The 12,695-nt window shown below is 36.8% G+C and overlaps 1 protein-coding gene across 9 annotated transcripts in view; it reads left to right on the top strand.

Moving 5' to 3' along the window:
- The window catches only part of PALS1 (protein associated with LIN7 1, MAGUK p55 family member), a 105,334-nt gene that overhangs the window by 90,501 nt on the left and 2,138 nt on the right, over positions 1–12,695 (top strand). For 4 of the 9 annotated variants that reach the window (XM_082386553.1, XM_082386548.1, XM_082386554.1 and 1 more), the window contains 2 exons: positions 9,652–9,824; positions 11,589–12,685. In XM_082386553.1, coding sequence (XP_082242679.1) covers positions 9,652–9,824; positions 11,589–11,649 — 234 coding nt within the window. In that variant the 3' untranslated portion in view covers positions 11,650–12,685. Of the gene's footprint in view, positions 1–9,651; positions 12,686–12,695 lie in introns of those variants that run through there. The other 5 variants (XM_082386550.1, XR_014242971.1, XM_082386551.1 and 2 more) reach the window with 5 other exon arrangements.

Here is a 12,695-nt window from a genome sequence, read left to right as displayed (position 1 = left end):
CTTAAACTTCTTCACACAGATCTATGTTATTTCTAACAAGGATTAGGTAACACCCTCCCCCCACACCAAATATTCTCAGCAGATTCTTAGGGATTACCCACTTTTATCTGCAGATAGTCCACATATGCAAGGAGCCAAACTTGAGTCCTCTTGCTTTTCTCTTCTTTTTTCTCATTGAAATTTTATGTTCTGTTTGTCTTCTGCCTTTGATCTTTTTGTATGATCTGAAATGGAAAAATGTTTTTAGTCATTATTATTTTTTTTGCCAGAATATAGTCAAATTTTATTTTATATGTTATAAGGTACAAACATATGATGCCAGAGATTGTACTTTAAATTTGGCATTGAAAAAATATAATTTGGAAATAGAAATAATTATTCAAAGTTCCATAATGTATTACTCCTCAGATTTGAAATTCAAAATCTGGCATTCCTTTCGTATGCCCCAAGATATCAATCAGCATGAGGTTGTGAATCTTGTGTTGCAACATGCAGCAGAGAATTCATCTTTGAATCCTTTAACTTTGAGCAACACTTAGTTTTCTTTAGTTTCATAGCAGAAAATAGCTACTCACAAACATAAGTACTTCCAAACATGGACAGAATCTTTGCATAATGGTTTTTATATTTAGGGTAACCACTCCCAAGATATCTGTAGAATTCTGGGATTCCAACATCATCATATTTGGCTTTCAGTATAGTGTTGACCTGCAATTCAGTAACTTCCATTTGTAGCTCTTTATTTGCATTATTAATACTAATTGAGAAAGGAGAACTGAACAATATTAGTTCATTCTCATAAAGTTGGAAAAGTCAGAGAACCTTTTTTGGAATTGAGTCTTCAACTCTTTAATTTGGGGAATGTAGTTCAGGCTGTCATTTTCATTTTCAAAAACTAATTTCATCGTAGGAAAGTGGGCCAGATTGTTCCTTCCTAAATGAGTCTCCCGAAGACACAGTTTCACTAGGAATGAGCCAACTGAATCATACATTTGTGTCACCACTTGTGAACGCCTTTGCAGAGAAATATCCAACATGTTTAGATATGTTATAATAATGTCAACCAAAAAGGTTAAGTCTCTGACCCAATCTTTGCTTGTAAGCTGAGGCACAGATTTTCCTCTAGAAGACATGAAAAAGTCAATTTCCTCCAACTGTTCAAAAAGCTGCCTTAGGACCACACCACAATTCAGCCACTTAAGTTCCATAGAGCAGAACATGTTTCCATATTGTGCGTCTAACTGATTAAACAAAGCACCGATTTCTGTGGTCCGAGCCATGGGAGTGTATCCAGGTTATGGTATAAACTATGTCCATGACGTGATCCATTTTTAATCTTTTAGCACAAAGTGACTCCTGGAGAATGAGACCATGCAGAGACTTAAGTTCCTTGTCTTGGCAAAGCCCTGACACTTTAGATTTCAGTTTTGTAACTAGTTCTTTAACACTAACCATCACAGAGTCACCATCTGTGCTAATACTTACCAACTTTGACCAGTCCACGTTAAATTTTTTAAGACTTTTCTCATCACGTAAAACTATTTCCTGATGTTGTGCCTGTTACGGGAACCACGTCCAGAAGTTCTTCGGTCACATCAGAAGTTTCATTGACACCATGAATAAATACAGCTACGTGGGGGGCGTTATTTCCATCCACGCCTTCCTGAGCTACAATGGAAAGAAGCCACAAATGATTCAGCTTTTTCTTGCAACTTGTCCTGCAAGTTCTCAGTCGTATTGTTAACATGCTGGGCAACAGCATTACCAGTTAGTCTTATGTTGGCAAATGCTTGTCTCTGTTCAGGGTACATGATTTCTGCTGCACTCAACAGACAGTCTTTGATAAACTCGCCATCTGCAAGAGGTTTTGCTGACCAGGCAATTTTCTCGCTTAATACATAACCACATTTCATGGCAGCATCACTTATTTTATTCACGTTCAAAAGCAAATCATGTTGAAATTTCAGTCTTTTTTTTCAGTTCGTTGAATTTTCTATCACACATCTTTTCTGTAAATCCATCGTGGTTCCTATGATGGTTGCTTTCATAATGGTGTTTTAGGTTACATTCTCTCGACACAGACAGACTTTGTTTGCATATTAAACATGTAGGAACATTTTTTACCTCCACAAAGAAATAAGCTCTCTCACATTTTTCTTGAAATGCATGGCTTTCTTGTTCTTTCGTTTTCCCATTCTCCAAGTGCTCTTTTTTCCATCTCTTTCATCTTGGCCTTGGCTTTTTTCTCCGACAAGGTCCAGAACTACAGCAAGCCCACCGATCTCTGTTCCTTGCTTCTCTTCCAAGGCTCGCTGTGCATCGGCCTGTGACTTGAAGTCAATATAGGCGATCCTTTCACTCATCCTATCCTTGCTCACCAATCTGATTTGAAAAGCATCCTAAAACACTTCTATTAATTCATGCTGAGTGACTTTGTCAGGCAGGTTCTTGATCAAAAGTGTTTTGGCATTTTGATCTTTCTTTGTTTCCTTTCCCTTTTGTTTCTTCAATTTAATTTCATATCCAAGGAGCTTTGTTTCACTAAGTTCCGGGGCTTTTTCCTGGTCATCAGCAGATTTAAAATTCACTAACCAAATCTCCTTCTACTTTCTGTTTTTTGGTTTCAGTGGAAGCCTTCTGTTTGGTCATTTCCTTCTTCTGTTTATCAGGTGTTTTCTTCATAGGCTCTTCATCCTCCTCAGAGTTCTCATGTCTCTGCTCATGGTCCTTGAGCTTGGCACTCCTCCTGTCTTTTGGCAGATTGGCCCCTGTGGCTCCCTTCCTGTGTGGTGGTATTAATTTCTCAGCAAACATGGGAGCCAGAAATTTTTTTTTCGATTTTATTTCCTGGAGCAGTAGCAACCTTCCTACCATTCTTAGGGACGACAGCCTCATCTCTGCTGCCGTTGTCATTATCTTCTGACATCTCATCTTCCCCATCTTCTGTCTCCTTTAGGGAAAGACTCATTTTCTTCAGTTCACCTTGATTTGTTTTCCTCTCCAGACTGAGAACTCATTGCTAACGGGACCAGCTTCCATCTCTACCCCCATCAAAATTAACAACATAAATAAGGAGTCTAAAGCCAGAAGCTTTAACCATCACTTCCCAAATTAACCCGCACAGTGTCGTCCCTGACGAGTTCTCCTCCCTTTAAGGCTATCGCTGGTGTAGGCCCCTGCCCACTCAGAGCCCTGCAGGCCACCACACGCAGCCAACCAGGACTGGACGCCCAGGAGAAGCCTGCAGCAGCCCGCAGGCACCGACAGGCCAGGAAGGCCCTCTCAGCGGCCGCCCAGGACTCTAGGCCCCAGGCAGCTAATTATTTTAGATGCTGGATGTGGTTGAGTTAGTCCATATTATACCAAACAGTACTAAAAATTAAATGATAATATATTGATATATGAATCAGAAAGCATTGACATTTTATTTAAATGTATGAAATGAAAACCGTCAAGTGACATGCTATATCAAAGTAACAAATACTCTTCCTTGTTTTTTGCTGATTTCCTAAAAATTTCTATTTTACAAAGGAATCACTTAGATCCCGTTTCATTTGTTATGCCTTTAAATCTCCTTAAAAGCCATAAAAGCACATAATAATACTCCTCCCTAAAATCTCCTCAAAAGTCTTTGATTCTTGACTGTTCACCTCACCCACCAGCCCTCCTTCTTCCTCCCCAAGGTATCTTTTTCTGTTCTGGGTCTACCTAACATTTGTTATTCAGTCTGTATGTGAAGGTGGTATTTTTCAGTGTCTTCGACATCAGGGACTTTCCTATCCTTTGTGTTGAGCATAATTCTGGTTGCTTTGTTTAGGCTAAGTAGGCCAGCTGGTTAAAGTAGTGTTTCACTCATTTTTCATTTTTGTAACACAAGTGCAAGTTCATAAATAAGTGGGGTCAGAGTATCTGCTGTCCTAAGCACTTGAGATGATACAAGAGAAATCTGAGACATAAAGCGGGGGAGGTGGTGGTGGTGGGATGAACTGGGAGATTGGGATTGACATATAGACACTAATATGTATAAAATGGATAACTAATAAGAACCTGCTGTATTAAAAAACTAAAATAAAATTCAAAAAAAAAAAGAAATATGAGACATGGTTGCTGGCTCTTCTTGAGGAGGATCACATATAATAAGGAAAACTAGATCGATAGTCTATGAAACTTGGTGCCCAGTTACCTACTTTGGTAGACCAGAAATACTGTAGTGGTTCCAGGAGAGGGATGCACATAAAGGACCAAAATGGATCCATTTTACTTGTTCAACCTAATTTTCTATTTTCTGACATGCACACTTATTTTTTGTTAGGTTATTCTTCTCCAGCAAGAATTTGGTACCATGCCAAGGGCCACATGCCATTCCAAAACATGTTAAGCAACTTTCTTTTGGTTGGTGATCTCTGCCAGTGCTCTCATGGAATTTTTTTACCTATTTTATTTTTGATATTGTAATATTTAATATTTTTAATATTTTTACCTACTTTATTTTTAATTCAGATTGAGTGAGTTCTAGAAAGAATACCTATTAGCAGTTGACCCTTGAACAATGTGGGGTTTGGGCACCAAAACCTCCACACAGTTGAAAATCTGTGTGCAACTTATAGTTGGCCCTCCATATCTGCAGTTCCACATCCTCAGATTCAACCAACTGCAGATAGTGTAGTACTGTAGTATTAACTATTGAAAAAAATCTGTGTACAAGTGGACTGTGCATTTCAAACCTGTGTTGTTCAAGGGTCAAATATATACATGTTTTTAAAGTGGGAACTTAATCAGTTACCACAATGTTTTAGCAGTATACAATGTGCTTGATTTTCAAATTATAGTTTTCTAATTTTAAAAAATTAACTTTATTGAGATTACTTTACATGCATGCATTTTAATTGTATAATTTAGTGAGTTTTGGCAAAATGTATACCTGTGAAACCACCATGCCAATCAACATTTAGAACATTTTCATCACTCTAGAAAAGTTCTCTCATGCCCCTTTGAAATTAATACCCCTCCACTCTTTCCTAGGTAACCACTTACCTACTTTCTGTCACTATAGATTTGTCTGTTCTGGAAGTTCATATAAATGGAAACCATTTATAAGTTTAAGTTTATAACTATTTATAAGTAAGTTTAAGTTTGTATCTAGCTTTTTTAAAAAATAAATTTATTTATTTATTATTTATTTTTGGCTGTGTTGGGTCTTCGTTGCTGCACGCTGGCTTTCTCTAGTTGCAGTGAACGGGGGCCACTCTTTGTTGAGGTGTGTGGGCTTCTCGTTGCGGTGGCTTCTCGTTGCGGAGCACGGGCTCTAGGCGCGAGGGCTTCAGCAGCTGTGGCACGTGGGCTCAGTAGCTGTGGCTCGCGGGCTCTAGAGTGCAGGCTCAGAAGTTGTGGCGCATGGGCTTAGTTGCTCTGTGGCATGTGGGATCTTCCCGGACCAGGGCTCGAACCCGTGTCCCCTGCATTGGCAGGCGGATTCTTAACCACTGCGCCACCAAGGAAGTCCTGTATCTAGCTTTTGATAAGCATAATGTTTTTAAGATTCATCTATGTTGCATCTAACAGTAGTTCATATCTTATTGCTGAGTTGTGTACCATGATCTAAATATATCACAATTTGTCCATTCACCAGTTAAAAACCATTAGGGTTGTTTCCAATTTTGAGCTAGTGACTAAAGCAGCTCTAAACGTTCATAGTTTTTTGGTGGATGTATGTTTTCATTTTTCTTGAATTGCTGGATCAAATGATAAGTGTATGTTTTAAGTGTATAAAAAGTTCAAAACTATTTTATAAACAGTTTTCCTTTTTACACTCTCACTTTGGTTCCATTTGCTCTACATCCTTACCAACTTTTGCTGTTGTTGTTTTGTAACAACTTTTTAGTCATTCTAATAGGTGTGAAGTGTTGCCATTGTGGTTTTCATTTGCATTTTCCTGATGACTAATGATAGCATCTTTTCATGCAGTCATTTGGACAAATTCTTTTGTGAAATGTCTCAAGTTTTATTTTTTTTAATTGAGTTGTTTTCTTGTTGAGTTGTAAAAATTCTTTATATATTCTGGATATAAATATTTTTTCAAAGCCTTTGTAATTTAAAAACATTTTTTTTGAAGATCAGAATTGTTTTTAATGAAGTACCTCTGTCCCTTGGTATCCATGGGAGATTGGTTCCAGGACCTGCTGTGATACCAAAATGGAGGATGCTTAAGTCCCATACTTGGCCTTCCATGTCCACAGTTTCATGTCTTCAGATTCAACCAACCACGGATCATGCAGAACTGTATTTATTGAAAAACATCTCTGTATACACAGTTCAAACCTGTGTTGTTCAAGGGTCAACTGCATAATTTTTTTTTTTTTAATTTTTTTATTTTATTTATTTATTTATTTATTTATTTATGGCTGTGTTGGGTCTTCGTTTCTGTGCGAGGGCTTTCTCTAGTTGCGGCAAGTGGGGGCCACTCTTCATCGCGGTGCGCAGGCCTCTCACTATCGTGGCCTCTCTTGTTGCGGAGCACAGGCTCCAGACGCGCAGGCTCAGCAACAACTGCATAATTTTTTTCATTTTTCTTATGGTTAATGATTTTTGTGTATCGTCCGAAAAAATTTGCCTACTCCAAGATTATAAAGATTTATTCTGTATTTTCTTCTAAAAGCTTTCTTATATTAGTTTTCCCCTTAAGGTCTATAATCTGTCTCAAATTAATCTTTATTTTAGTGTGAGGTAAGGGTTTGGTTTTTTTTAATCATACATGGCTATCCAATTGCTAGTATCATTTCTTGAAAAAGGCTATCCTTTTTTCCCATTGAATTACATTGGCATCTTTGTCAAAAATGACTTGACCAAATACGTAGCGGGGAGGGATTATTTCTGGACTCTATTCTGTATTTATGCTAAATCACATTGTCTTGATTACTGTAGCTTTATCTTTTCTCGAAAAATGGTCATTAAAAGGAATGAAGTACTGATACATGGTACAACATGGATGAACCTTGAAAACATAAGTAAAAGAACCCAGTCACAAAAGACCATATTTTGTATGATTCCATTATTTGGAATGTCCAGAATAAGCAAATCTATAGAGACCTGAAGTAGATTAGTGGTTTCCTAGGGTTGGGGGTTGGGAGAAAATGGGGAGTGGCTGCTAATGACTGTGGGGTTTTGGAGGGAGGGGGGCGAGGGGGAATGGAGGGTGATGAAAATGTTTTGAAATTGATTGTGGTGTTGATTGCACAACTCCTCTGTGACTATACTAAAAACTATTGAATTGTACATTTTAAGTGGGTAAATTGTATGAATCCCCCATTGAATTGCTTCCAGTTCACCATTAAATGGGTGAATTGTAAATGAATTATACCTCAAGAAACCTGTCATCTGGGCAAAATAAATCCCAGTGGCTTTTCTCTGGAAATTGAAAAGATTATTTTAAAATTTGTATGGAAATTTTAAAGAATAACCAAAACACTTTAGAAAAAGAAATAAGTTGGGAGACTTTTTTCTTAATTTTCTTTACTGTTTGACTATTTTCCATTTAATTGACTTATTTTTATTCTTTCCTTATACTTACTTTGGCTTTAATTTGCACTTGCTCTAGTGTCTGAAGAAAATTTAGATGATTTTTAAACCTTTCTTCTTTTCTAATGTAAAGTTATAAATTTCCTTCTAAGTACTTTAGTTGCATCCTACAAATTAAGGTTATATTTTTCATTACCATTTTGTTAGAAATATTTTCTAGTTTCCTCTGTCATTTTCTTTAACCCATGGGTTATTTAGAAATATCTAATTTCCATCTATTGGAGATTTATAAAATATTTTATTGATTTACAATTCCATTGTGGTAAGAGAACATACTCTGTAAGATGTCAGTCTTTCAAATCTTGTTGAGTCTTATTTTATGACCCAGTATCTGTTCTATCTTGGTACATGTTCCTGCACACCAGTAAGAATGTATATTTTGCAGCTGTTGGGTAAAGGGTGGTGTATATGATTGCCTTTTATGTTTTATATCCTTTGGTATTTAGTAGTGTTTTATCACACAATAGAAGTGTTGAGTAAAAACAAATTCTCAATTTTAACTCTATGAGATAGTGCTAACTAAGAAAGTGATGGTGTTCCTCACCAAATGCAAAATTTAAATAATCAGTTATTTCATTGTATTGTGAATCTTTGCTGCTGTAATGGGGGCTTGAGAGTGGTAAACTAATAGTATGAACTGTTATGGTCAGTTTTGCCTATAGATAATTTTTTCAGGCCAAAGATATATGAGCAAAAACATTTTGTTTCAATTTCATCATGAATTGTAATTTGAAAAATTAAAACATAAACTACCAAGTAAATAAGTCATTTTGGCAAAAGATGAATACTTAAATTTGATACAGAAAAACTAGGTGGATTAGATATTCATGTGAATCTATGTAAGATGTGGGGCTTAACATTTGTATTTCAAATCTAGTAACACAAGGTTTAGATTCTACTTTGAGTTCTAGAATGTTCTTTCAATAATCTTGAGCTTTGAGTAGACATAAGTTTTAACCAGAATGTCACAGTATGTTAAGTTACAGTGGTGTAGTAGAGTCCCTGCTGGGAAACAAAGGATTCTGTGTACCAGAGCCAGATGCACAACATTCCAGAAAGAAAATTAGAGGGCCACACAAGAAACTGACTCAGGACAAGCCAGAGCTGTCATATTTTTAATATGTTTTCCTTCTGTTAAAAAAGTTCAACCAGTTGAACGATACAAATTGTTTGGTATTGTGGGTCCAATATAGTATTGATGTATGGCCTTTATGTCTGAGACATATGGACATTTAATTAGTTCTCTTCATTGACAGGGGTGATTTGGGGGCAGTTTCACTTTCTTGGACACATGTGCCTGATTATCAGAAGGTTCTCGATAAGTTTTGCATATAACCTTGCCATCTGCTTATCTGTGAAACAGCTGTTTCCTTTACGCATTATTTTATAGTAGCCTGCCCTATATGGCTTCCCAAACTCTTCTTAGGATACTTGTTTTTGCATCTGGAAGACCTCCTTTGTGTATTGAAAGTAGAGAAGCAATTTTAAAAGCTATTTCCCCAAAAAAATATGTTAGATTATTAAAATCTTGTATTTCCCAGCAGTGTTTTCATAGAAAAAGATACCCATTCTGTTGATCCTTTGCTCATGATGTTTACTCTTTTTAACTCTGCAACAGATATAGAGGGCAGGGGTTCTTCATAAGAGCCAAGAGCAGGTGGCACTTAAGGTCCTGCCAGAAAGGTTCACTCTGTTACAGAAGATGTTATTTTTAGGAAGAGGTTATGGTGCCCTAAAATGTTTGAAAACGAACGTCTGTAGGGAATTCAAAGCAACAGTCTGTGCTCTTGAGGCCTCTAGTCTTGTGGATAAGACAGAAATATATAAAAACCTAAATAGCAGTATAAACAGGTTATATTGAGTTGCAAATGGTTCGCAGTGTGAGTGCTGAAGATGCCGGAGCAAAGGAAATCCCTGTGGCCATGACAGGGTTGGGTTGAACACTGGAGGCTGAGTATTTTGAGAGACAGAAGGAAAGCAGTGTTAAGGCCATTTCTTGTTCTTCAGCCATCTCTGACTCATTGTATATTTTGGTAAGGAATGGATTACCTCATAATTTTTATCTTCTCTTTGCAGCCTGAAGAGTTGAGAGAAATCATTGAGAAGACTAGAGAGATGGAGCAGAACAATGGCCACTACTTTGACACAGCAATTGTGAACTCGGATCTTGATAAAGCCTATCAGGAATTGCTTAGGTTGATTAACAAACTTGATACTGAACCTCAGTGGGTGCCATCCACTTGGCTGAGGTGAAGGAAACATCCATTCTGTGGCATGATTGGACTTGATCTGGCAAACTGCCAATAGGAAGATAGCCCTGATACTTGAGCAAGTCTCTGAGAAGGTGGCAGGCAGTATAAATTGTAGACCTGTTCTTAGATCTTGAACTAGTGAGAAGAAAATCCCCTTAGGCAATTCATTAACAGCATTCTTTATTCTCTGTACATGGCTTTAGAGGTTCTTGCCTCATTTGGGGATTTTAAATGGAAGTTTTCAACAGAGCAGTTCCATTTTATCCACATAAAAACCTTTTAATTCTGTTTTCACCTAACCAAATCTTTTCTGCCTAGTCATATTTCCATGAAAAACTTTTGTGTGTATACACAATGGTCCATGTCTCACATAGTAATAAATATTGATGTTATTTAACAGTTAACTTAAATGACTGCATGGGAATTTGTGGGTGAAGGGAAACTGTGCTTCTGTGCACTGGGCAAGACAACAGTATTTGGTTAGTCATCAGAACTACTTTTAAAAAAATGGTGCCACTTTGGTCTGGAGCTACTCTGTTAGGCTTGAATTCGTCTGTATGTCTTTTAATTCTTAAAAACATTCTGTTAGAAGCACCAGTTTTTTAGCTCAAACTTGTGGATCAGACTTCACTGCACACGTGAAAGGTTTATGCAAAGGTCACACCTGTTTAGACTCTGATCTAAAACATATACAACATATGCTGATCTTTTTAAAGGTATAATGATTTTCTGAATTTTTTTCTTTAATCGTTGCAACTGATTGGGTAACTTTTACTTCCTTTTCCTGATCTGCATAGTACAATAGAATGTATAAGTTACATTTTTATGAATGGCAGATATTCATATAAACTGTGTTGACTGTTAAGTTTCTTCCTCATGATGCAAATAGTTTTTTACATGCATAAAAGGACATAGCACATTTGACAGTTTTTTCATTTTTATATATGAGCACAGTATAATTTGATGACTGTGCTATATATGTAGGTAATAAACTGGAATTCTGTGATCAATATAGTTGCTGTACTGTATACTAATATTTAATAGATTGACAAATGGTCATTGATTACACTTGTTCAGCATTGGAATAAAATTATATGAGGGAAATGATATGACAATTGACTTTGAGATCAGAAGGAAAGGATGACCTGAAAGTCATTTGAACATTTTAGGAAAAGAACATTGCAGGGAAAATGTTAAGCATATAGAAATAGGTTTTTATCCTGATAAGGTCTGCCTCTTATGATCAGAATGCAACAAGCTAAATCATAAAACATTTAAGCTAATGAAACTTTCATACTGTCTCTATAGCTTGTAGCTTTAAAATTCAACTTCTGTAATTGGCATGGAAGTTAATTTGCAGTATTTTCAAGGCTTAAGGGATGGTGTGATGTGTGACGAACAACCTCAAATGTGAATGTCTTGATTTTATTTATATGGTGACTTTAGCTACAACAATTCCTGTTCCCAAAGCTAAACACTGGAATAATACTGAATTGTCACTTAATTTAACATAAGCAACTGTTTTTAATGAGTAGTTTGTCTCAGTGTCATGTACATACTTGAGTTTTTCTCCTTTGCATAATATTATTTGAACAAATTGTAGACAGTTTATATGCTGCCTTTTTCTGTTGAAATTCACATGGCCTCAAAGTTGGCTGTGGAATATATCTTGTGTGGAAATACTTTCAAGATAATGTTCCTTAGGAAGAAAGTAACATTCCTAGGTTGAGGGAAGGAATGCCATACATACTGTCTCTTCAGGTCTGAAACACTCCAGTTTATGGCAGGAAAATGCAAAGGTCACAGTGATTTTCAGCACTGAAAACAAGGCACTGTAAGTACTTAATCTTTTCAGTTTTCCAATTTACTTTCTCTTTAGGAATGAAAGGTAGTCTGTGGTAGACAGTGGAGTTTTGTGAGCTGCTTATCATAACTGACAACTATTTTCAACCCTAAGATCTAAAATGTTTGCAGTTTGAGTCAAGTTAGAATGAGATTTCAGGTGGTGTCAGTAAGTGGCTGCTGTGCTAGTCCCTGAGTTACCTGTAGACCACAGGGCCAACACTAGGGCCATGTGCTATGCAGACTCAGGCATGGCTTTAACAAGCAAGTCCAAGTCCCCTACCGAGGCACATGCTATGCCGTAGTATACGTCTTAAAAATCTAAGCTGATGAGGTATTTTGGGGATCAGTTAAGTCCTATATAATTTTCTCCTTCCTCATCAGCAGTGGTAGAGGGATAGAAATGTTTATATCCCAACTTTCCTCAATCCTGGTGATATGGATGTGCTGATATTCAACATAGTCCCTACAAAGTGAAAACTGAGTTGTTGCTGACTTCCTTGAAAGAAAATAGAAAAAAGACTTGCTCTCCACCTAGTTGTGCTCTACACCGCTCTGGCCAATTCCATTTCCTGTCCCTCTGTGGTTCTGATTGGAGACCCCAGTGTTGGGGGAGGTCTTAACCACTTATAGGAATGATACCAATCGCTAATGAAATGCACATTAGTTCAAATAAGGAAATAATCTTCCTTTACTAAATTTCCTTAAGTCAGAACAAACAGAAAGGAGAATAGTGTTTAGGTTAATCCAGATTTGCTTTCTATGAAAATCTAATGTCTGGATTTTTTTTTTCCTTTTCTCATGGCCTAAGGAATAATTTGAATGTAATTCTGTGAATGTGTGTGGAAAATTTAAACCAGGGATTTAGCCTTAATAAAGGTAACCTTTCTGACATCTATTGTTAATCCTCCTTTGTACTCTTACCCTGCCTGTATCTGCACTCTGTTGTTTTGAGATGTAACACTGCACATTGTAATGTAAAAATAAAAAGTAAAATTATATTTCAAATTTAAAAAGTCACTGAAT

Source organism: Balaenoptera borealis (genome assembly GCF_965194805.1).
Source record: "Balaenoptera borealis genome assembly, chromosome: 3".
In the NCBI taxonomy this organism is placed as follows: Eukaryota; Metazoa; Chordata; class Mammalia; order Artiodactyla; family Balaenopteridae; genus Balaenoptera; species Balaenoptera borealis.
This window is presented reverse-complemented; position numbering and strand designations above follow the sequence as displayed.